Consider the following 26,684-nt stretch of genomic DNA (forward strand, 5'->3'; position numbering starts at 1 on the left):
GCTCCTGAAACAGGTGAAGGTCGTGAAACATGTTCAGAAGACATCAGGTGTCTTCTTAAAGCTTGGGACAAGTTGCCGGATCTCATAAGTGGATGCACTAGAATATTGGATAGATGTTACAAATTCAATCTAGTTTTTATACCGTATGACAGTAGCGCGTAATACAGTGGATTACAAATTTGTGGGTGCTAGCGTACCCAGCCAGGAGGATAGTTACCTTAATACTAGATCAATACTTTGGTCATTTCTCTTACGTACTCTTCCTAGAGGATGCTAGTGAAAATCCAAAACACTAGTATTGTTCGCATTTAGCGTCCTGTGCACGTTACCTTGCGAATTCGATTTTACTTCCTCGTGATGACAAGGTCAGAAGTTGTGTGTACTTAGCGTGCATATTGATTTACTTAGGTGAAAATAAAGCAGTAGTGATCCAGGAAGTGGAATCCTCGGGAACAGCCCAACTCATTGATATACAGCACACCGCAGCCGTGAAGGCTGGAGACAGGGTTACAGCCATCGGAAGTAGCCACACAAGTCTTGCATACCTCGCCTTGCCAGGGGTCAGCGTATTTGATGCTGCAATGGCCTCAGAAAAAGTGCAGCAAGCTGTAGGCAATATTCGATTACAGCTTGAGCGACCTCTTGAGCAGGTATTCGTTTTTCCAAAAACTTTTCTTTGTGAGCTTTTATATGTTAGTTGACTTGTTTGGGACTCAACAAGCTCTACTGGAGCAGATGCTTGGAGGAACGACTTGTTTTAGACCTTCACATTTTATTTAACTTACATGTCCTTGAACACACTCCGATTTTCAAATGGATAGGTTGAACCATGAAGAGATATGATAGTGAACTTAATTTGATATATTTCTCGTCGTAGATTTCATGATTAACCTGGAAGTTTGATTTGGCTACAGGCACCTCCAGAAACTGCAAACATCTTTGACAATGAATATGTGCAAGATGGGTATACCTCCATAAAAGTGGTGATGCGAAGACAATTCACTTTGACACTCCGAAGCAAGAGCTTTTTATATGCTCGTATGATTCAGGTATAACACGAACTATTTAGGATACCATTTGGGTAAATTAGATTCTCTATGGTTAAATCTTTGATTAAGACCACATCTAAATATCTCTTCTAAACATGTGAGTATTTCTCATCATTTGTTTGCAAGAGAAATGGATTGGGGCCAAGCCGAACCTTTTGGTTTTGATAGAATGTGTCCACGTCCTTTGGCAAGTTGCCAAAACATCTTCTGTTTGTTCTTTTAGGACACGTTCCATGACAGGTGGCACAAATGAATGGGTGTGTCAAGAAAGACAGATAGATTCCGAGGTGAGGATATTTGAATAGGTTTGAAGTCTGAGGTTTTCTTCTCCCAAGTTGTCGGTACTGACAAGTGTAAGCAACAGCTTGCGATTTTGGGAATTTTCACTGGGACTTTATTTTACCAGGTTCCCACCACTTCAGATCGCGCTGATATGGATCTCCGGAAGTCCCTTGCATTCCTTGCAGCCATGACTCTATCACTCAACAGCATTTCTCAAATACCTGTTCAACTTGACGAGCGAACAGTTACAGTCTCTATCAATGCTCTGAGTCATTGCAGTTTGACAGGATAAATTGTCAAACGTGATGAGTACGTAATTATGTTCGTTGGTTGCTGTGACCTTCAAGTATAGATTTTCTACCACACAAGACTCATTGGCATGTTTCTATACGTTTCCACAGTCGGACCTATCAAGTTCTGTTCCGGAACATTGTCCAACTTCGAATCACAAGTCATTTTATATAACACAATTTGAGGCTTGATGGCAGTGGGTAACATCTCATTTCGACTCATCGTAAACGCCTTTTGTGCCTTCAGTGCATCCCTGACAATGAACAATTTGCTTGTCCAGGTCTTTGAAAAACAATATTCGGCAAGATTTTTCCGGCCTTATGCATATTTGCTTGCATGCACTTTAAGTCAAATTCCTTTGACACTTGTAGAGGTAATATTCGCCATTTAATGCAATGTAACAGTTTTTTATGTTCTTACACCCATGTGGAAAAGAAAAAAGCTCCAGAGAACGACCTTGCAGATGCAATCTGGGGTTGAGACTGAATTTTTCAGTGTGAAGTCATTCTGATCCTGGTCGATCAGTTTTGTGTTCTCTGGTTGGGTGCCTGAGGTTGCGACTACCTCTTTCTAACGATTTCGATTGATTCTCTTTTCTGCAGATGGTGATATATACACCTTTAGTGTATTTTTTGACTGGGTTGACATTGGCTAACAATGGTGCTCATTATATTACGTATGCTATTGCTGCTTTTTTATGTGCGAATACATTTGCAATGTTCACTAGATTCGCAGCCTCTTTGTGCCACACTAAAGAATCAGCGAGTGGTATTTCAGGTGAACTTTCCAATAACGGAAAAAAAAAAAAAAAAAAAAAAAAAAAAAGATCAACACGGATTGTTTTGTAGTATTGTAAAAGCACCACTGTATGAATAAACGAGGCTCATATCAACATGCTACATCTAGACAGACTAGTTTTGCTCAGAATTCATGATCTCAGATTGGGACTTGTATTAGTCCTAATTTAGTGATCTAATATTTTGCAGGTCTTTGTATCACATTCTTTCTTCTCTTTTCTGGTTTTCTGATTGCTAAAAACAAGGTGCCTGACTGGTGGATCTGGGTGTACTACATTAGCCCTCTTCAATGGGCTATTACAGCTCTAATCTGCAACGAGTTCCTCTCTGATACCTACAGTCAAGTAAGTGGAATTCTGTAACTAGACACAGTCCTCGATTACCTGCAGAGTAGACAGAACTGTCAGGAACAATGATGCTACCATGCATATTTTTGTATGTCATAATAAGTTATTACAATGTATGAGATCGCAGCAATTTCATAATAAAGTTCAGTTTGTCATGGTCTCCCAATCTTTACTTGGGTACTTGGAGTAAATTGCAAGTATGGCGTTTTTCTAGCAAACAAAGTAACCTCGACACGAAAATTAGGTCATTACTCCTTGAAAAGTGAATGCCATTCGTGAAGTCAAATCATACTCGTGTGGAGTCAATTCTTTGGTCCTCATCAGACAAAATTTTGCATCCGTGATGTGGGTGACAGCCCTGCAATAACTCAATTACCTACTGCCGTGGGAGGAGTGATATGAATATCGGACAAGCTTATTTGGCCATTTACGATTTTCCCACGACTACTCTTCGTGGCTATTGGGTTCCTGTGCTTGTTCTGTTCTTCTACTATTGGGTATTGAGCTGCTGCTGCTTCTGGACAGTTGCTAATGTTCGGCATGAAGAGGTGATTGAATCCCACTTTGACTTGGCGGATATGAACTTTGAAATAGTTTTAGCGTCTAGTTTGCGCTGTAAAGTTCAATATAGGATGAACGCTAAGATGGTCACGTCGATGTGCCCTCAGAGGTCTCAGATGTGTAAATAGTTAGAAGTCTTAGACACTTGAAGGACTTTCGAGTAAGGATTCAAAGTGACAATTCACTTAAGATAATCTAGAAAATCTGAGAAAATACTTAAAAATTGCAATAAATGTAAGTGGACTTGAAACTTTGTTCTCAAACGTTTTGATTTTTGTTTAGTGCTATAGCACCGTTATTATCTGAATTTTTTCCTGATCGTGGGATTAGAGAGCTGCTTTTATGTGGAATACTCACGTTGGGATTAACAAGTGACATCGTATGGATTCCTGTATTATTGCTGTCTTCAGAATTATTGCTGTCTTCCTAATTGAGAGTTTGTACATTGCACTGGTTACACCACCCTTGAGTATTGGTTGTGGAATATGATAGGTGAAACTCCCTTCCATTGCTCGACTGTTAAGGAATCAAACTGCGATTTCAAAACCCTTAGAGGGAAAAACAAAATTTCGATTTTCCAGAATTTTTAAATCTGTGCAGAACGCCAACAATGATGTTGGCATTAAGTTTGAGCCAGCAATGCTGTCTTTTCACCAGATAGTATACGAGGTACTTCCATTTGCAGAGCTTCTAATTTTGCTTATTTATTATGTTTCGTTCAGTTTCTTTGAAGCCTTTTTGACATGAATTTAGCTATATTTATTTTTTCCTCGAACAAAACCTGAAAATGTTGGGGATTGTTTCAAAAGAGATTTTATCATTTTGTCTCAGATAAAAATTCCAGGCATTAAAGATCCTCGAGTATTGCTTTCCAATGTCTCCGGATTTTCAAAACCAGGCACCATGACTGCTTTGATGGGTAGCAGTGGTGCTGGGAAAACAACCTTACTTGATGTTCTGGCTGGTCGCAAGACGACAGGCAGAATACTTGGTGACATTCTTGCTAACGGCTATCCCAAAGAGCAAGAGACGTTTGCACGTATTACTGGGTGTGTTTGATACAAGATGCATTTTTGCGGTGTTATATCTTCATTCATTAATGATTAGTATCAAACATTGAGGCTTTGTTGAGTGGTTTTTTAGAGCTGTTTCTGAGGTAATAAAAGAAGGTAAAATAAATATGTATTTTGTTTTAGTGTGCAATCCTAAAAAAATTCGGACAGGTATGTGGAACAGAATGACATCCATACTCCGTTTATAACCGTGCGGGAGTCTTTCCAATTCAGTGGTTCACTCCGCCTTCCACGAGGAACTTCTGCTGGAGCTCGACAAAAGTTCATCGAGGAGGTAAATGTATAAACTCTTTGCGCGGCGATACAATAAACATCCTTCATTGCATGCTTTCAAAATGTAGACATATTTTATTTATCCAAATTCTGATTGTGACATCATGTCTGATCGGATGACAGAAATTTGTCTCTATTTTAGAATAGTCTTGTCCTTTGTGAATGACCAGTTGGGTTGTTTTTCAGTTCCATGCATGTATGTTTCTTTGGCACCATAAAGGCCGTGTCTATACTTTTTGACTATTTGCCTCTTTTGCTCTCACCTCAGTAGAAATCTGGGTGTTAGTTTGTCCCTGTTTTGAAGCAGCGTATTTGTATTTTGTAGATGAAACATTAGCCAATATCCAAATGACTAATATTCAGATGAACTGTAGTCATGAAATTGTTTCATACACTTTCCATGACAGGTTTTGAAATTACTGGAATTGAATGAGATAGAAGATAAAATAGTTGGTGCTATCGGAGATGGAGGCCTTTCAGTGGAGGAAGCAAAGCGCCTCACCATCGGAGTTGAACTTGTAAGTCAGATAAAAATCGATCAAATTTCCGGTGTTTCATAACTGTGGAGTACATGTGGCTTCATATTAAGTTTGAATTTACTGTTTGTTTCTTATTTCTGTTATTTATTTATTTATATTGTTTTTTTATTGTTTTTTAACTTCTTATGCTTCCTGCAGGTAGCAAACCCAAGCATTTTGTTTCTAGATGAACCAACCAGTGGCTTAGATAGTCGGGCTGCTCAGGTTGTCATGCGAAGTATCACCAATATTGTCGAATCAGGGCGTAGTGTAATTTGCACAATCCATCAACCTAGCCGAAGACTATTTTTCTGCTTCAGTCACCTAATGTTATTAAAACGAGGTGGTGAAATTGCGTATTTTGGACCCATTGGAGAGCAAGCGCGGGACCTTCTGGTATGTTTCACTAAAACATGATGCATGCCTTTCATGCACACAAATTCGATACAGCTCAATATAAGTAGATTAATACTGCACTTTTATGGAAGAGTAGCATGTTTCATGTCAGCCATAGTACAACGTTTACATTTGTGTCTACTATGAGTTTATGAATGACAAGTATACGGATCTAGAGTAGGATTTTCTCATAATGCTTCTAGCATCTCTTCTGATTCAACTTGGAATCGATCAGTACACTCTTCTGAAAGTTTCTGAAATTTCACGTATCTGGTGACGTTCAAGCCATGTTTTTGTGTTTTACTTGGATTCAGTATGGATTTTTATAAAGATTCTGCTCATGCAAGCGAGTGAACCAAAATGTCACAGGAATATTTCCACTCACGTCCAGGAGTAAGTGAATGTTCTGCCGACCAGAATCCAGCATCATACATGTTGGAAATAATTGGTGCTGGGATTGGCCATACTGCTGAGCGCGATTTTGCACGCGACTATCAGCAGAGCTCTTTAGCTCAACAGTATAGGATTTTTATAAAGAATCGTATGTTGAGAGGCATATTCTGATCACTTGATATATAAGTATTGCTTCAGTTTTTATTTATTTGTATAGAGGTAATGCATGTTGTAAGTATATTGAGGTACTTGCTATTCCCTGGTATAGATGCCTCTAATTAGTTGGGTGCATTCACTTTGATAGCTTCTTTAATGCACATACTGCAGTTAAAGAACTTGAAACCTACAAATTTGGAAGAGGAAAGTTTGGACTGGAGCCGATTATCAAAGGATACGGTGCAACATATTGGCAGTTGTGCAAGATCGTTACTGTTCGACAATTTAGAACTTATTGGCGGAATATTTCTTACAGGTTAGTTTTTCTACCCATTAATTGACTGAAACTATAATTTGGCCGATCTTACTAAGTTACTGAGATTCAAATCTGTGAACTGGATTTGTAAGTTCATGCATAGAAACGGATCTAGAAAGTACACGAAAATTTGCAATGCAACATGAGTCGCAATAGACTGCTTCAATGATGTCAAGTCGATGAGATTTGGAAGTAAAGTGCCACACAACTCAGGCAATTGTTATTTTCAGATCTTGAGTCTAGTATTCAAACTGATCAGGTATACTTTAGAATTTAATTTTGCAAGTTGTTTGCAGTTTCGGGAGAATGATGCTGATGATTGTCCTTGGCTTGATTCTTGGCACTACTTATTATCAGGTCTTAAGAACTTTGATGTCTGTGTACATTAAACGTGTTTTCAAGAAAAAAAATGAATCAAATTACTATTTTAATAATATGTTACTGTATTCTTTGGCCACAAATTAATAAGACGTTTCGATTTTAAGACGTTACTAGTGATCGAGGTTAGTAGTAATACCGTTGAAATTTCTTGCTAGGTTAGGGGAATTTTTTAATGCCTTACTTGGCGGTTACTGATTTGGCAGATTAAGTACGATAACATTGCTGGCATGAGTTCTCGAATGGGCCTCATATATATAGGTGTCATCATGGTGGGTTTAACAAATGCGAACAATGTCATTCCTCAGGTACCATGAATGAAATATATTTAAAAACATAAACTCACACATACAAACACACACACTTATAGATAGATAGATGGACAGATATAGCGAGCGAGAATATTATCTCAATCATTTTCACCTAATTGTTCACGTTTAAAGTCACTGGTGCCCAAGTTTATTCAAAATGTACACAATTGTTATAGAACAAGATGTAACTGGAATTAGATGAGGGTTATCAGTTGCCTAATAGCACAGGTTATAGTAATGTTACAAAATCCTTGTGTTAATATGTGAGCTGTCAGGTACCTGTCGGTAAGGAATATAATTCAAATGTGGTTTTGTCGCTTGAAAGGTTAATGCTGAGCGTGTGGTTTACTACCGTGAACGAGCTTCTAATATGTATCCAGTCCTTTTCTACAGCATGTCGTGGACGTTAGCTGAGGTATGCATCAAAGATCCTTGGAAATAGCAGTAAAATAATAGATGAATATACAACATTGTAAATGACAAAGACCAGTGGTATGTGTATCTGGAGGTGCCAGGGGTTGTTATGCTTCAGCATATTCCCAGTACGCCGACACGTATTTGGCATTGTTTAGATCATTTACATGGAACTCCTACACGTCAATAAGTACTGAAACCATTAGATGTTAATGTTGGAAACATTGCTGTTCACGAGTTTCTTCTGTGGTTTTCTAATCGTGTTCACTGTAAAGCATTGATCTTCGATCTTTGATAGCAACCCTTCCAACGTTTTTTCACCATCTCTATTCTTTTCCTAAATTTTAAAAATTTAACATTTTTCAGTATACTGGACATTTGCAGATGTAACTGAATTTGGCAATGTGCTACAATATGGATGATCCCATTAATCACTAATATTGCTGTTGGTGCACTTTTTCAGATTCCTTATCTGTGTATTTCATCTCTACTTTTCTGCTCGATATGTTTCAGCTTGGGTGGAGTAGCCACAGATTCTGCTAAGATTTCTTTTGAATTTTGGATAATATTGTGTGAATATACAGCCTGCATCACATTTTTCGGTATATTTCTGGCGATGATGACTCCAAATGCACAGGTAGGCTACTATGTCATTTCGGGTTGCATAGAAGATGGATTAGGTCGTTCTGTAAGTCTCGTTTTTGGAATATGCACTGTTAACGCTTATCAATTACGACCTAATCTCTAAAATATTCTGTAACATGCAACCTAGAGCGTAGATTATGTACCTAGCATTTGGCTCTTAATCGATCTTTGAGGTTTAGGGGCACAAGTACACAAGCGTAGGTCTGTACTCTTTGGTCATCATCCGATGTCGTTTGATTGAGAGAAGTACACTAACCTTCTGGTGAGTGGCATCATCTTGACCTTTCTATTTTTGGTTTATAGGTGGCAACCCTCATTATTCCTGTGGTTGTGAATATTTGGTAAGTAAGTCACATTTCTTCCATGCATTGCTTGAATCCTAGCCATCAGTTAGAGGGTGACCTAATGATCTGTAGCTCATGGATCCGACGCTTGTAAGTCTAGCAAGTACTGCAGAAAGAAAAGTGTTTGTAAATTTCACTTATGTGTGCGTGTTCTTTGCATGTAACACTCGAACTTCAAGTGGTTTGTCTTGCCAGGAATATGACGTCAGGTTTCATGATACCAAAGAAAAAGATTCCAAGTTTTTGGATGTGGTTATACTGGATCAACCCCACACAGTTCACCTTGAACAGCCTTGCTGCCATAGCATTCCACTGTGACTTGGACAATCCTCCTTGCGATACGTGCACTTTGCTTCCCACCAGCTGCCCTGAATGCCCTTGTGTACGCGTGCAAGATCAGGACAACATGTTGGCTTGGTATATCATGAAGGACTCAATGTCACTGGATTACACCAAAAGGTATGAGAATATGGGGGTTTTACTTATGTTCAACCTTTTCTTTATGATCGCCAGTGTGTTCGCTCTTAAGTGCATGAAATTTGATCGGAGATAAGACGGTGGTGGCCACAATACTATTACTGCTCGTGCAAATTCATACGACGATTCTAAGTTCGTCAAATTTGTGAACTTGGCACCACTTTGGAGACATTTTTTGATATTTACAAGAGAATAGTTACAGTTTAGATGCAACTTCCACAAGCTGTACTGTCCGCAATTTTACTTGAAGTTGAATTTTCCTTTGCTAGTGCCTGCACCGTAGAACATATTTACCTTGCTGCACAACAAGAAAGCAACGCAATGGAGCTCATCTGTAGTCGTATTTTCAGATGAGCTACCATATGTTCTATGGCCACCTCTTTGCCACGACAGGAGGAGATGCTCTTCAAGACAGTTGCCAATTCTTCCAGCAGGTGAAGTATTTGTGGGTACTAGATCTTCGTAGACTGCTCAGATCTTCGCTTCAACTTCTCACACATTCGCATACAGATGATGAAGAAATTGCGCTGACACCTTATTCGTCTCATGTTGTTTCTTGTTCATTCTTCAATCTTTAAGCAACCCAATGAAGATACAGGTACATTTCATGTTGGTCAAATTTGTTACAGTTCAGATCAAATCATCTTGATTTGATCTGATTTCAGATCGATTTGATCGGATCTGCATGAATTCCACAGATCTGGAACTGACATAGCTCAGATAAAATCAAGAAAAAATTTTGTATTCTGCAGATTATTTGGTTGGTTGAAAATTGAGTCTCTCCATGCCTAGACGATGGGGTATTTAAGAATTTAATAGTAGAACAATTTCTTTTATCCTACAAATGATCAGTCTTCGTCCCTTTCGGTGGTTTCTATATTAACCACTGCTACAAGTTGATACATTATTTGCAATGGAGCTTGAGGCCACAATGGAGACTTGTTGATTAATGAGCTCCATACAGCGTCATATAAGGAGTCTGTATATTTAGAAACCCATTTCAAAAGGTCATGGTATAAAAATAGGTATATGTATATATATATATATATATATATATATACACACACTAAGAATAATCATAATAAAAATTACCACAATAATAAATAAATAAATTTGCATTTAGCCTCATCACGTATTTATTTAAGTTTTTTGTTATCACTTTAAATTTTTTAAAAATATTTGTGTATTATAGACAACTATTTATATAAATTTCGTATATCATTCTTTTTATTGTGATAGCATAATTTTACCTATTTTTTATAAAATATTTTATAAAGTTGAAAATGAATTACATTTGAAATTCGTCATCATCATCATATATATATATATATATATATATATGTGTGTGTATGTGTATTAGAAGTCATTCATATAATTTACAACTCATCTTTAAAAATAAATACAACACAAAATTAATAAAAAAAAATATATCAAAAAAAGAAATAAAGTAAAATGTAAGCACTACATTCATAAACGTAAAAATACATGTTAAACTAAATTTAGAAATTTAAATAAAAGTATTAATATTTGGCATAAATACTACTATTATTATTTTTAATACTCATAACAATAAATTCGAATCAAATTCTTTTATTGAAAAATTAAAAATTAAAAATGATTAAAGTCATGAGCCTTTACTGCACATGTTTGTAGTCTGTACTATCAATTTAATGCAGCTCCAAGTTGTCAACTGGTAGTGCAAAGTCAACTATACATATAACTCCATTAAATAAAGTAAACATACAAAATAATTCTTAAAATATATTTTTTCATTTCTAAAATTCCCTGAAAATTTAATCATTTAATGTACCAAGAAAATAATTTAAGACATCAATTATTGCTTTATTTATGGTTTTCATAGAATATTTTCAGAATGGGTAAAATAATTCGTAAAAATAATTATAATTTTATTTACAAAATCAAATACCATAGCAGATCACTATAGACGTTTTATGACACGTTTACTAAGTTCTTCTTCATTTATAATATATATGCACTGTAAATTACGAGTGCAGAGATACTTATTGATCATTGATCTTTATTTGGCATGTTAAGATCCAGAAAGCTGCAAATCATGATCTTTGTATTAAAATAGAACAAAAAATCTTGTCTAGATTCATGGATATTGCATTGTAAAGTTTCAAAAGACAGGGAATGTGGACTACGGTTACCAAAGCATTGCACCAAAGAGGGCTTTGTATTCGATTTTGGACAAATTGCAGCGCATTATTTGATCCTCTTTATTTATTGGGGGGACAAAAAATAAAAAAATAAAAAAATAAAAAATCTAGATTCCTTGTAAGAGTTCAAGCATCCTCTATGTTTCTAAAGCAGGAATGAACCAAATCTAAGTCCACGATGCGACTAATATTAGCATGTCGAGGAATGAGGAAATGAAGAGAAAATGACAAAACCTTCGTGCACACCGAAAATCATTCACCTACTATTTGATTTATTCATTGGGGTTTTCAACACAAGGTGTAAATAATTCCTAAATAATAAATAACAAAAAAAGAGAATACTCGTAAATGGTATTACTACTACTGTTGTTATACATGCCAACAACGAGTGCTATTTTATCACCTGTTCCTCCAATCAGCCCAAAATTCATGCTCTTGATGGGGATCATAACATAACCCAGCTATTGAGTCTCCACCATAACCCCATCAAAAGAAATTTCCACATGTTGATTGGTATTAAAATCCTATCCATTCCATGCTCACACAAATACAAATTTCATAACAATACATCTTACCAGTGGAGAAAACATCACACAGCATATGAAGAATCAGTCAAGGGAGCAATTAATTAATTAATTAATTAAGACAAGATTGTCCCTTTGCTACCATTGGTTGTAATATTCATAGATGGGCGGGGCAGGGCGGTGGTGGTTGGTGGTTGGTTGGAGTGGAATGCTCTTTGTAACAGACATTAAGCGAGTCTGCTACATGGCCACCAGTTCATTTGTAAACGATTGTGATTTTATGGGCACAAATGCATGTTGTCCCACAAAAATGTACGTGGGTGGCTTGTGTACACACAATCCAATGAAAAAGGATGACCAACCTAAATAGGCAGTAAAAAGTTGTCAAGACGAGGGGGCTCTCCGGAGAATGCGGGTAAAAATCTGTGTTTGTGAATACAGAATTTTATCAAAAAGCGGAGACTATTACAAAACATATATTTTTGGTGATTTGGAATGTCTGGGGATTTTGGGTCCTGATGCTGCTTGTTGCTGATGCTGCTTGAAATCACCACACATCCAAACCATACAAAATAGTTGAGAACCATATATATATAACTTTATCATTACATATAAATAAACTAAGTTATATATATATATTATATATGTATGTATGTATGTATATATATACATATATATATATATTTTTTTCTTGATTGAAAGAAATACTTTCAAAAGTCTAAAAGTTATTATTTGTATGCATTCAGATCAGTTATGGGTCATAATTGTTATAAATATAAGGTGAATTGTTACATGTGTGTTGGTGTGTTTTAGATTGTAGAGTCTTATTCATCTTGGAGACATCATGAGCTTTAAATACTCTTCATTTTCAAAAATATTTTAAAGTTAATTCTATTCAAAAACCATATGAAGTCCATGCAAATTAATGACCAATTAAAAGAAATTTATTTATGTATATACATATATACATGTTGTAGTTTTATTAATGAAAACATTACCAATACATACATACATATATAATATCAGTCAGAATGCATCCATTGGCATTTATGATATGTATGATGTGAACAATGTAGACAGGCAGGTAGAGAGAGTATGAAGTTATGATGTAAGAGAGTTTTTGTAATAGAAGATGTTTAAGGTGGTTCTTAGTTAGAATAGGATGTGCTTTAAAAATGTAGTTGTGTGATTGAAGATCAAATTTCACACAATTGAATAGAAGAAATGAATCTGGTTATAGGTTTTATAAATCCTTGGCAAAATTACAAGGTATGGAAGAGTAGATGGTTAAAAAAAAAAAAAAAAAAAAAAAAAAAAACTTTGAACAATTCATTTTATAGTTAACTTATATGCATAATTCTAGCACTAGTATAAAAGATAAATTTGTTGATGTTGATATAATAACTTGATATATTGTTGAAGGTAGCTAAATAGTGTAAAGTTAGATTTTATAAACAAAAAAACTGCTCTTGTTCATAGAGGTTTCTTGTATAAATAAAATAGAATTTGAATAAGAATAGTAATTTATAAATCAAAGGAAGAAAGTTAGAAGTATATTAGCTCTTTGTCTACATGAAAATTAGAAAAATTAAATAAATATACTATACAATAGTACCAAATTAATTTATTTAGTATAATACAAGTAGGTGATGAAAAGATGTTGTATATTAATATCTGTTCACTATCATGAGAACATCAAGCCATTAAAGACCAATTCTAAATAAAGAATATATTTATATTAAAATCATTACATTAAGAAAAAATTAAATAAGATAAAAAAATCCATAGACCTTATTTATAACTTATGAAATTAATTATTTTAGGATTTATTATAATTTTTTTAAAAAAATCTCATATAATTTAATGTAGTATGTATTAAAAATTTATGAATTAAAATATTATTAAAGATAAAAATTAAGAAAAAGATTATAAAATAAAACTATACTCATGTATTTTTTTAAATAAAGTAATTAAGCAAAGAAGAGAGAGATATATACATACATATATATATATATATATATATAAGTTAGAAAAAACTAAAGTATATTTTGTTAAATACAAAGAAAGCAAAGCAAAGAGCCTTGAATTAAGATTACAATATAAGAAAGGTATTTATGAAGTTGATAATGGTTTTTCTCTTGCATTTATACATACTTACTATTAAAATATCTTATGATCCAAACATCAAGTTTTCAGTTGTTTTTAACTTGGCTTCCTAAAAGTAGGTAACTTATAAATCTATTTTAAATAGCAATGTGGCATATTTAAAGAACTCCAAAGATATCATCTACATCCAAAAATTCCTTAGAAGATTCTAAAAGAATGTATTATTTATCTAGTAGGTTTTTATTTATTTCTAATTACTAATATTTACTAAAATAATACATGCATCTATTACAAATCTTTTTAAATAAAATATATTAAAATATATATTTTAAAATAAACTTAAATAGAGCATTACAAAAAAAATTTAAAAAATCCTATAAAATTTTATGATTTTAAATAAAAATTATTAAAAATACATATTTTAATAGATTTTGCATCAATTTAAATAATAAATTGATATAAAATACTTAAGATTCTTATAATTAGCATAAAATGTTTATTATTACTATTGAGTTATTTTTTAATTATTTTTTATTATCATTTTGAAATTATATAATTGCTATTAATATTGTAGCAAAAATAATTTTCACGGTTCTTCATGATGTTCCATTGTTTTAAAATCATGGTCTTTTTGTAATTAGATTATTGTTGTAGAAATGGTTACAATGTTTGTACTTGCATTCTCTATTTCAAAAATTATAATACTGCCTCTATAATTTTGGCTCCTTACTGGAGATGGTGGCCATTATAGTTTATAAATTGGACAATTTTAACAATAATATAAGATTGATCCTTAGTTCCAACATTTGTCATTTGTGTACAACTTTTGATTTGGTTGAAATGCATCACAATGGACTTCATTTGGCTATGATATCATTGTTTTATTTAGTGTTCTTCCTATGAAGTGATTATTTGGGCTTTGAGGATTATATTTGTAGGATAGTAGATGCCAATAATTGCATATGTTACACATAGGCAATTGTTGTACCAATCTTGGTGGCAATATGTTATGACTATGCAATATCACCTAGTCTTCTTGAACTTTGTATAGTTGTGTCTATTGTTTTATGTAATGTGGTGACTTGCATATAAATGAATTCTTGTTGAAGTGAGGTATATAAATCCTCATGGAACGAGTTTGTTGATACATAGACATTCACTAGTATTTTTAGTTTGTTCAATATTTTTTTGAATTAATTGTAAAAGATAATTATTAGTTTGTTTGGATGTTGTTTAATCGCACTTAAGACTTGTAATACTTCCTTATTCCTTTGAAAAATATAAAATTTCTTAAATAGCTCTTTTTTCCATTTCTTCTTAAAATGTGACATGATTTTGTTCCTCAAAGTCATAAGCTCAATCAATTATTGTGACTGGTATAGTAATTGATGTAATTATTGACACTTTAGTTATTGTGGAGATAAGTTGCACCAAAGATAGTAGTATAGTAACTACAAAAATATTTCCTAATGTAACAATGTTTTGAGTTTGTAATCTTATAACTAGTTCTTGGATTCTAGTATCCATTTTTGCATTTTTGGCATTAATGGCTAAGACTAGTTTGACAATCATATAAAAATATTTAAATTTATTTCATTTATAAAACTTTATATTATCTTATAATCTATATTTAGATTATTATTTGAAATAATACATATCAAAAAATTCATTTAAATTATATCTATATATATATATATATATATATATATACTTATATCTTTAGATTTTTATTTTACAATTGAAACATGTTCTAATTTTTAAAATAAAAAATTCTTTGAAGTATTAGAGAATATGTATATCTATTAAGTATCTAATTTTAAAAATAAAAAATAATTAAAATATTTATAAAACCAAAATATAAACTAATTGTGTTTTAATAAATTTAACTTAGTATTGCATATACACTTCTACAAATAGTAACTATTTTTGATTTTAAATGGAACATTTAATCTTTAACTTGATAACAATGAATAATAACAATAATAAAATAGTTTTTTATATATATATTTTTATTATCTAAAAAATCAATTTGACAAAGGTTTGCAATGACAAAAGAATTGAATGTTAAAATAGTTTGGGAATGTAGAATACAGATGGGTAAATATACATCAAATTTTATTTTTTAAAATAATAAGCAAAACAAATTTCATAATTTAAAAAATCAAAACTAGTTATTTTTTGCACAAGCGTGTATGTAGGAAGTGTCCATGCAGATAAAGGAAGGTGTCCACCTAACAATTCCCTTATTTTTCCAATAAGTAGAATTCTTTAGACATTTACAACAATAGTAATTCTTTAAGATAACATAATAATAATAATAATAATAATAAAACTTGGTTAGTTACTCTCATGGTTGGATGGGGTAAACAAGAATTGATTCACCCTAATTTTGCTTCAGGAACAAGAATCGTGCACTCCAATCTTGCAGTTCACGGTACACGGACAAACCACGTGGAGCAACGTGCCTCACACGTGTGACAGGCCTGTCACCTCACGCACATCCATCGGAGGCGGGGGCAGGAATAAGGACGGCGGGATATTTTAAGAAAGCGGACAGAGACGCCACCACAGCAGACAGACGTTGGTTTATGCTTTTGTCCTTTGCCCCGCCCCTGCCCCTTCTTCCACCCACCTTCATTCACTACCTCTTTCTTGCACTCCTTTGCTTTAGCCGCTTCGCTCTTTCTTACCGACCTTGGCTCATGCGAACATTCTCGTCCACAGATTTCTGGAAACTTCCACTTGTTGTAGCTGCTTTTTGGCGATTTGTGAACGGAGTTGGAAGCGCGTAATCAAATCTGCGAACTCGTACATGTTCTGGTTTTCACGTCGTGACAACCACCGCGCGGTGGTCATGCTTCTGCTGCTCACAGTGCAACTAAGAGAAAGATACACCGGCCGCGGGATTGATAAACTGCCTCCTTATAACTGGCGAGTTTTCGGGCCTGCAGAGGAAAGGAGTGATTCGAGTGCACTGTAAGTGTGGTTTAGACGATTTGTGTGCAGGGACTTGGAGCCACCCATACTTCGGATAGTGAGCGACTGCGTTTTTCACGGCACGTTGTTATGGATTCTGAGAACCTCCCCGTAATTCCCCTTGCCCATTTTCCTCCTTATTTCTCGCCAAATGTACACGAGGTCTTGAACGAGTGTAGGTTACGGAGTTGGTTACATAGTCCGCGAGTCCTTGCGAACGCTTTGGGATTCTGTTGCGCATCTCGAGACTTTGCAACACACTCCGAAACTCTGACTTCATTAACGTATGATTCCAGCATAGTTGTGCAGGTGCTGGCCTATTGAGGTTAAGCTTTGCCAGGGTGTGTACGAACAAAATAGGTAGAACTCACCAAAGTAGTGAGGCACCACCGTTACCACTTGTGGTTGGACTGAGTTTACTGAGCACACTCTCACGTTGGAAAGCAAGATCCTGGTCTAGTTACGATAGAGGGATTTGTTCCCTTAAGAAGGTTGAGTTCCTTTCCTTCGTCGCAGCGTTTGGAACTGGGACTCTACCTTCTCAAAGAAACAACGCCTATGGAAGAACGCGCGAACTTCGTCGGGGGCTCTGACTTTGTGTCTTTCCTCTCAAAACTCTCTTTCTGAGCGGTGATTTTCCTTGGAATTCGAAAGACCTAACTGTCACTGCTGTTACATCAGTTTTTGAATCTAGAAATGAGCTAGAATACAATGCTTATAACGTTCTAATAATCATTTTAGAAATGAAGTAAGTGCAGAGCGAGAGCAGCATTTACTAATATAGACCGTTGGTGGTGTTGATCCTTTAAGGAACTATCATTAAATGTAGATTTCGGGCTATGGGTTGTGGTTTTCAGATTGGATGTGTAACCTCATCTCAATCTTATTTTATTGTGAAGTTTTTCTTGTGATTTGTATATAATTTTCGTTGTAATGAGTTGCATCGTCTGTACTGAATGCGCGAACGCAGGCATAACTTAAATATTTCGTGGGATTATTAATAGATACTTACCATTCCTCTGAACCGGGTCGAAGTCGTGAGAATGTTTTTGTGTCGCCTTAACGAAGCGTGGTGATGGGATTCCTCGACTTTTCGCAGGTGCTTCCACAAATGATATGGGGTTACATTGTTACCTTTCTCGAGGACGCGAAGGATCTTGCAATTGCTTCGGTAGTATCCAAATGTTTTCGGGAGGCATGTTACAGCGTTCGATCAATCCGTATAAATGTGACTGATAAAGATCATGAAAACGCCCGAAATAATCACAATAATGCCGAACAGCGGTCGAATGTCGAACTTCAGCAAAATCAAACGTCATCAAAGTTGAATAAAGCAGAAGCGACTTCATCCGAGGGCCGGTCACGCTCGGGTTCAAAGTTTCGAAACGTGAAGGATAAAGTGTTAATGATTCTGTCCGAGAGGCAATGCATAGAGCAACTACGTATTGAAGCTGAGCCGAAGTTGCAAGCAAAAAATGTGCCCGATGTTGAAAAAAGACGAACGGACTTTTGGATTTGTGATCCATATTCTTTGAAGGAATGGTTACCAGGCATTGGTTCTACGCTTCAACAACTATGCATAGTGGATTATGGGCAGCAGGCTATAATGCGCAGGTCGAGCATTGTTATGATTTTATCGAATAACTGTAAGTGGCGTTCTCATCCATACTCATTTTCGCATCCAATGTTTGAATCGGATGCAGTCTTGGCAATATGTACCGCAGACGCGCGAGGTCAGAGAACGCAGGAGCAGTAGTACTAATGATAGTTTCTTGCAGGCCCATTGCTGACGACATTAGAGCTGAGAAACATGTTCATTGATACTAGTCAATGTGGTGTAATGAACTCAATGAAAAGATTGACATTACGCTGCGTGAAAGTAGTTCCTCCAGCTTTAAATGATATAAATCATTGCATGCCCAATCTAGACACATTGGCGCTGCTTGGAGTATTTGGTGTTGAGGGAGGAGACTTGAAATTTGAGAAGATGAAAGTCCTATGCTTGGGTCTATCTTCTCCAGCCAAATCCATTTCCTTGGATCTTCCTATGTTGGAAAAGTTGCAACTTAAGATGCAATGTCCAGAGAATCTCAAGATATGGGCACGTCTTCTTAAATATGTTGCCTTTAATTTGGAGGTGCCGGAGGGATCACATGTGCAGTTGCGTTGTGAACAAGTATGGCTTAAGGATGTCACGCTTCAAGGTTTACATGAGCTGTTGTACGGGGCTTCTAGTTTTAATTCATTTGCAGATCTTGTCCAAGCGAATAAAAGGACCTTGAGGAAAATATATTTTGACATTCCTTGTATGGTACTTGGTGAAGATGGTAACTTTATGAGAGTATTGGATTGTTTCCCGTTGACCTTGCCAAAATTTAGTGAATTACACGGTTGTGAAGCATTAGAAGTCCTTAATATTGGACCTGGTCTATGGCATAGTATGGAAAAAAACATCGATCAGCTTAAATTAACGAAGGTTTGGCCAAAAATGCATATCCTAATTCTTCACATGATTTTATTTGATGCATCAGCTTCAACTACCATAATTGAGTTGTTGTTGAGCCCTTTAGTGAAGAATTTAACAATTCGTATTCATACATCTAGTCCTGGAGATGTGAAACTTTTTACTTCTAATGTTGAGCAACTTGTGAGGGCAAGACCTTTTGAGCATATGAAATGGAATTTGGAGAAATGGACTAAGAAACTTTCCTTCAATCATTTCAGTTTTTAATTAAGAAAAATGTGTGTGCAAATATGACATAATTGTCAAATAAATTAAGAATTTTACATCTTTGATTACTTTGGACATGAATTGGTGATTAAGCTTAATATCATTGTCAAATAAATTAGTCAATTTCACTTCTTTGACCATCATAAATATGATGATATGCTTGAGTTCTAGATTATTGTTAAAACAAATGGACAATTTCACATCTTTGACTATCTTGAGAATAGATAGTTACTCAAGATCAACAACATTGCCAAATGAACTAGTCAATTTCACATCTTTGACTATCTTAATGATAGTTAATTACCTACAATTGACATCATTGCCAAATGAATTGTTCAATCTCACATTTTTGACAACCTTAAATATGAAAAGTTGTTGAAGCTTATTATTATTGCCAAATGGATTGGTAAAACTTATATCTTTGATTACCTTGAATATAATTAGTTACTAAAGCTTGACATCAGTGCTAAATAAATTAGGCAATCTCTCATTTTCGACCATGTGAGATTTAAGAAGATTTTCAAGGTTGATATCATTGCCAAATGAATTGGGCAATCTCAAATCTGTAACTATCTTTAATGTAAATGGTCGTTCAAATTTGATACTATTGCCAAATGAATTGGGCAATCTCACATCTTAGAATATTGCCAATAAAGTAGTTGCTTAAGCTTGACATCATTGCTAAATAAATTAGATAATTTTACACCTTTGACTGTCTTTAATGTGGAGTGGAGTTCAACCTTGACATTGTTGTCAAATGAATTGGGCAAATTTACATGGTTGATAACCTTATAAAAAAAAGAGAGTATAATCTTAATAATTTTGCTAATTATATTGAATATTTTTAAATATTTGAGTAAATTTGATACTAGCAATTGCTTAAGTAAATAATGTTGACAATTTCAAATTTTTTACTATCCTTAATTCAAGTAAGTACTCAAATTTGATATTATTGCAAAATATATTGGGCAATTGTACATCTTTGACTTCTTGTGAAATAATTGGGTGCTTAAGCTTGACATCATTATCAAATGGATTAGACTCTTTCATAGTTTTTAGGATTTTTGATATAAATAAGTGCTCAAGGTTGATATCATTGAGAAATCTAGTTATACTGGAAGAATTGAGTATCTTAAGTGTAAAAACTTAACAAACTTCCAAGATGAGTTTTGAAATCAAACTAGTTTGAAGAATCCATGCATGTGGAAATGAAAGGCTTTGGAAGAATCTTTTAATGGAATGAAAAATTTGAAAGTATTGGATAATTGAAATTCTTACAATATAGGAAATTGAAGATGTCAAAAGGGTGAGGACACTTGACATGTTTGAAGAACCTATATATGAAGAAATGTTGGGCTTTGGAAAGTATCTAAGGAGATTGGAAAATTTGGTTGTATTGAAAAAATTAAATTTGACTACTATGAAAAATTGAAGAAGTTGATGAAAGGCTTTGAAAGCTTGACATATTTGAAGAAATTGCACATGAAGAAATGTGAGGCTTTGAAATGTGTAGAACATTGAACAACTTTCAAGAAAGGTTTGAAAGCTTGATATATTTGAAGAAGCTAAGCATGTGGAAATGTGAGGCTTTAGATGAGTTTTCAAGTACAATGAACAATCTAATTGCTTTGAGAGGATTGTATTTCTAATATTGTAGAATATCAAAAGAAATTACAAGGATTTAAAAAATTGACATTTGTGAAGAAGCTTAGCACATGAGAATGTAAGGCTTTAGATGAGATTCCAACTAGATTTTAAATTCCAATTACATTGAAAGAATTATGGCTCTAGAAGTACAAAAAGTTAAAAGAATTGTAAGAACATGTTCAAAAACTTCACATATTCGAAGAAGCTTAGTTTGTAGAAATGTGAGACTTTAGAAGAGTTTTCTATTGGGTCAAGGAATTTAATTTTTTATTAGAAATTTATGTTTCTCCAAGTACTCAAAGTCAAAGAACTTATAAAAAGGGACTAAAAACTTTATATTTTTGAAGAAGTTGACCATGTAGAAATATGAGCTTTTGGAGAAGGTTTGAAGTAGATTAGAACTTCTAATTGCATTAAAGATGTTGGATATTTCAAAGTATTGAATATTATTTAACTTCTACAAGTTTGTAATTTAGTAGATATAATAGTTTTAATTATGGCTTTAGAATTTAGAATTCTTTTTACAAAATATTTTGTAAGTTTTGAATTTATTATCTTCTTTATTTTGAGATTGCTAATTCCAAATATGTAGTCTACTAATTCTAAAAGTTCATAGATTAGTAGATATTGAAGTTTTGATCATATTAGTTTTTGAGATGATATTGCAAAAGTTGGATTTTTGGGGATTTGTTCTTAACCTATTTTATTTATGGAAACTACATGCCTAATGGGGGGACTTAGAATATTACCAAGTATTCATCTAAGATAATTCAAAAGTTCTCTTAATTGAAAAAATTGAAATTACTTAAGACTAAGTAAAGTCTCAAACTTTTAACATGTATAAATTGAAAGTAAAACAATGATGAATGAAATTATAAAAGATAGGATGATGAGAGAGATATTGCCAATGAAAAAGCTTGCTAGAAGAAGAGAAAAGAAAAGAAATAAAGCATGTGTACCTTGCAAATATAAATGTTTATCTATAAAGCATTCGTTGGAAGAACTTTGGTGCACAAATCAATTTCTAATCCATTGTATATAATCTCTTTAATATTTTCACCTTCTAGATGATAGTCTATAGAAGGAATTTATCTACAATCTTCTAATATTTAAAATCTATACAAAAATAATAATACTTTATTATATATTTTATTATGGCCAATGGTATAAGTATTAGACTTCACTACTACACACAATGGAATGTTATAACATTGGATAATGAGGTATAAATTGATTTTCGAACCAAAAAAAATATATTATTTGATCTTTAGAATACAATGGATTTTAGTATAATATTTTTAAAGAAAGAATAAAATATCAACTAAATGGAGGTAGAGCTTTATTCTAACGTTTATTTTTATTTTTATTGAACAAGTTTAAAATTCCTTTTAGCATGTTTAAAACTCCTTTAAAAGAAAATAATTAGTTCATTAAATATTAAATCAATATATAATTTAACTAATATATGAGAAGTGATAGAGATGAGTATATATATTATTTCAAAGATACAATATTTTAAAATAGGCATAATCTAGATTATTGATAAAGTGTACCATTTGAAGGCTAATTTTATAAAATTATAAACATTTAGAAATCTTATGTATACTAAATTTGACTTTCATACAAACTAGATTTCTTTAGAAGACAGTCAATAAGTTTTGAATTTTCTTGCGTTTATCAATGCCTTAGTGGATAAAAAACTAATTTTAAAAACATCAATTATTTCTTTTAATTTTATTTATTTATTGATTTATTTATTTATTTTGCAACCATCTTCTTTTCTTTGGAATTATGGTATTTTGACATAATATACTATTTTTTACAACTTTAAAGAAAAATTCTTTAAGATATTTTATTGCTTTTTTATTTATAAGTAAGAAGATAAATTAATTTATTTTTTTATTATATACGAATTTTATAATTTTTTAAAAATATAGTATATAAATTTCTAATTAATAATATATTTTATATCAGAATCATTCAATAAAAAAAATTCATAACATTAAATATCAGATTTTTTTTTATAGCTCATATTTTTATTTTAAAAATATAATTAATATCATAAAATATTTAAGTAATTTTTTAATATTTAACTTAATTTTCAAGAAAACACTACTAAATTTATTTTTTTATGCATATAAATCATATATGAAATGAATGTAATCTCAAATCAAATTCCACAAGAATTTCAAGAATTTATAATACCATACAAAATACTTATATAATTATTTGAAATATATAGATATATATATATATATATATATATATATATATATAACAACTTAAAAGTCGAACAAACCAACGAGATAATATCATGGACATATACCTAAAAGCTAATAATTACTTGAATAAATAGATAGAATTAAGTAGAAGTAGGTAAAAGTAAGTTAATTCTATAATATCTTTTATAGAAGCTTCTTAGAAGTTTCATAAATATTTCTTTGACTTTATAGGTATTTATAATTGACTTTTTGAATTAAAAAAGTGGTCAATAAGTTTGCCATGTGCCATACATGTTGTTAGCTTGAAGACCAAGCTAATTATGTAGCCCACACATAAAAAAAACTTACCTTGTAAGTCAAGGCTTCTATCCTACAAAGTCAAAACATATTGAAGGTCCTGTAGAACATTGCCACATAGCCTCTAATTAGATAGTATATATAGAGACAAGAGTGAAGTCTTCTTTACTCTTATCAACTCTTTTCTTGCTTCTAGTCTAGTTTCAAGAGTCTCAAGTTATCTTGTCTTTTGGAAATAAGCCATCTTGCCTTTTTTTTGATATGGATTTCATTTGTTTATGCATCATCTTTTAATTCATGTCCTTGAAAGATTGAGAAGAGTATATTTATAATATTAGAGCTTTGTCTTATCTTGATTAAGAGTGGATTATCCCTTTTTCATGATAAGACATAAGCATATTAGAAATTGTGGATTATCCTCTTCTAAATTGATATTATTCTTAGTATTTTCTTTGTCTTCAAGTCCTTTCTTTTACTTCTCTTAAGTAGTATTAGATATTTTCTAAATATTATTATGGCAGAGCTTATTGAAATGAAGAGTGGAATGGCACAAATGCTAGAGCAATTGAGGAAATTATTACTTGCAATGCATCAACTTAGTTTACTACTACAAGAATCAATAAGAATGGCAGGAATTAAAGATATAGAGATGATTAGAATTGCTTCAATATCTACACCAAATCATATCCCTCCACCTACGGTGAAACATCTTTTAAGTGTTAGAGAACCAACAGTTGCCTTGTCTAAGAAGTTTGATGGTACAAGATCCAAATTTTAAAGATTTATCAATCAAGTAGAAGTAGTAATTGAACTTCAACCTCAAAGCTATCCAATTCCAGGATGATAAGTTAGATTCATTGATACACTTCTTTCAAGTACAACATTATTGTGGTTTTTGTCTTTTCTTGAACAACGAGATCCAATAGTAGATAATTTGGAGGCATTTTTGGCAAAATTTCAATCCATGTATAGAGAACATGATACAACTCATGTTGCAACCTACAAGATCTATATTTTGCAACAAAGTAATGAATTTGTAATATTGTATGCTTCTCAATTTCAATAATTTGTAACTGATATCAAGTAAAATAATGTTGCACTTATTAGCCAATTTTTCTATGGATTACAGTATGAAGTAAAGAAATTGATGCTCAACTTACCTGATCTTCAAACATTGAGTCAAGCAATTGACTTTGCTGTGAAGTATGATAATTGACTTTTTGAATTTTGATCTGAGAGTCACGCAAGTACACCTCAACATTACTACAATTCAATGGCAATACCAACATTTCTTCTAGACATACATTCAAAAGTAGAGGGTATGCAAATTGATGCAGTATATTTTAAATATCTTATCGAGCAAGAAAAGACTTGTCGTCATCAACAAAGATTATACTTATATTGTGGAAGATCTAAACTTACTACTCAATATTGTCGAAAGAAGTGACGAAACTACAAAATGAGAAGCACAACTATCAAAGAAGACAATGTGTCAAAAAACGAATTTGTCCAACTACAATAGGGACCATGAAGTTGGAATCTTATACAATTTCTAATAAAGGTCCTATCTTCTTTTGAGAACCCTCTTCTTGATTCATAATAGATGTGCATTTAGGACCTAATAATTATTAAGTCTTTGCCTTGATAGATTCAGGAACCTCAGCTTGTTTCTTATACGTAGAATTTGATAAAAGTCATAAAATACTGTTAGTACAAAAAACTAAATCTGTTCATGTAGAAGTCATAGATGGTTGTCCATTGTCTTCTGGAGATATTACTCATGAAACACTTCCTATAGATTTAGCAATAAATGGTCATAATAGTTGTGTAATTTTTAATATAATTAGTTTTCCAAATAATTCAATCATTTTAGATTTATCGTGGTTAAAAAAGTATAATCCTTACATAAATTGGATTTCTCGTACTCTTGATTTTTCTAAAAGTATAAATAAGAGTGAAATTAATCCAATAAAAAGTCATAAGTGTAGCACAATAAAACTTGTGTTTGTAGGTATGAGAGTTTTTTTGCATATTGTAAAAGAATGATCATCTTGTGTCATTTACACCATACATATTTTTAATGATGCAAAGACTTCAAGTGGCATTCTAAGCCAATATTAAGAGTTTGAAGATGTATTGAGAAGAAGAATATGAATATTCTTTCAGAACATCGTCCATATGATTGCTCAATTGACCTTCAACAAGGAGCACAACCGCCATTTTGACTAATCTATAGTTTATCACAAAATAAATTGGGTAAACTCAAGGAATATATTAAAGAGAATTTGGCCAAGAAATTTATATACCATTCCAAATCGTCAACAAGAGCTCCAATTTTATTTATGAAGAAGAAAGATAGATCATTGTAGATGTGTGTTGATTATCGAGGACTCAAGAAGATCACCATCAAGAATATGTTCCTTCTACCTTTGATATCCGGACTTCTCGATCAACTGAATCAAGTTAAGATCTATACAAAAATTGTTCTACAAGGAATATACAATCTAATATGTATTAAAGAAGGAGATGAATGGGAGACTGTGTTTTGAATTAGGTATGGATATTTTGAATATAATATTATGCCTTTTGGACTTACAAATACATCTACAACTTTTTAACATTTAATGAATGATGTTTTTTGAGAGTTTTTGGACGATTTTATTATCTATTATTTGGATGACATCTTGATCTATTCTAAGAATACAGATGAATATAAACTTCATATTTGTCATGTATTATAAAAATTAAGAGTTTAGAGATTCTATGCTTAAATAAAAAAGTGTGTATTCTACACTACTCAAGTCAACTTTTTAGGATATATCATTTCAAATGATAGACTTGTGATGGATCCTAAGAAAGTTCAAACTATTATGGATTGAAAAATTCCAAAAATCATAAGAGATGTTCAATGCTTTTTAGGCTTTGCTAACTATTATCAGATCTTCATCAAAGGCTTCTCTCGAATTGCAGCCTCACTTAT

The 26,684-nt window shown here is 32.9% G+C and overlaps 2 protein-coding genes across 10 annotated transcripts; both read left to right on the plus strand.

The window, feature by feature from the left end:
* Window positions 1–13: 13 nt before the first annotated feature.
* On the plus strand, window positions 14–10,149 carry LOC112295328 (ABC transporter G family member 31). 9 transcript variants are annotated; one of them, XM_090244412.1, is made up of 21 exons: window positions 14–650; window positions 915–1,049; window positions 1,414–1,575; window positions 1,903–1,995; window positions 2,225–2,399; window positions 2,609–2,763; window positions 3,123–3,314; window positions 3,820–3,996; window positions 4,159–4,376; window positions 4,551–4,674; window positions 5,081–5,191; window positions 5,351–5,587; window positions 5,957–6,128; window positions 6,308–6,452; window positions 6,749–6,809; window positions 7,037–7,138; window positions 7,467–7,556; window positions 8,019–8,192; window positions 8,504–8,541; window positions 8,740–9,003; window positions 9,372–10,149. In XM_090244412.1, the coding sequence occupies exons 1-21, from the start codon at window positions 582–584 to the stop codon at window positions 9,373–9,375; spliced, it is 2,898 nt and encodes a 965-aa protein (XP_090100538.1). In that variant the 5' UTR covers window positions 14–581; the 3' UTR covers window positions 9,376–10,149. The 9 variants fall into 9 exon arrangements, 8 of the variants coding, with proteins under 8 accessions (XP_090100538.1, XP_090100536.1, XP_090100537.1 ...); XR_016498378.1 differs by lacking the exon at window positions 9,372–10,149 and having other exon boundaries at window positions 8,140–8,192; window positions 8,740–8,841; XM_090244410.1 differs by lacking the exon at window positions 9,372–10,149 and having other exon boundaries at window positions 8,740–9,306.
* Window positions 10,150–16,400: 6,251 nt separating this feature from the next.
* LOC112295258 (uncharacterized) lies at window positions 16,401–21,770 on the plus strand. Its single transcript, XM_024546564.3, has 3 exons — window positions 16,401–16,918; window positions 17,907–18,453; window positions 18,586–21,770. Exons 1-3 carry the CDS (start codon window positions 16,898–16,900, stop codon window positions 19,536–19,538), a joined length of 1,521 nt encoding a protein of 506 aa, XP_024402332.1. The 5' UTR covers window positions 16,401–16,897; the 3' UTR covers window positions 19,539–21,770.
* Window positions 21,771–26,684: the final 4,914 nt, after the last annotated feature.

This window comes from Physcomitrium patens, chromosome 18, assembly GCF_059467195.1.
Source record: "Physcomitrium patens ecotype Gransden chromosome 18, ASM5946719v1, whole genome shotgun sequence".
NCBI lineage: Eukaryota > Viridiplantae > Streptophyta > Bryopsida > Funariales > Funariaceae > Physcomitrium > Physcomitrium patens.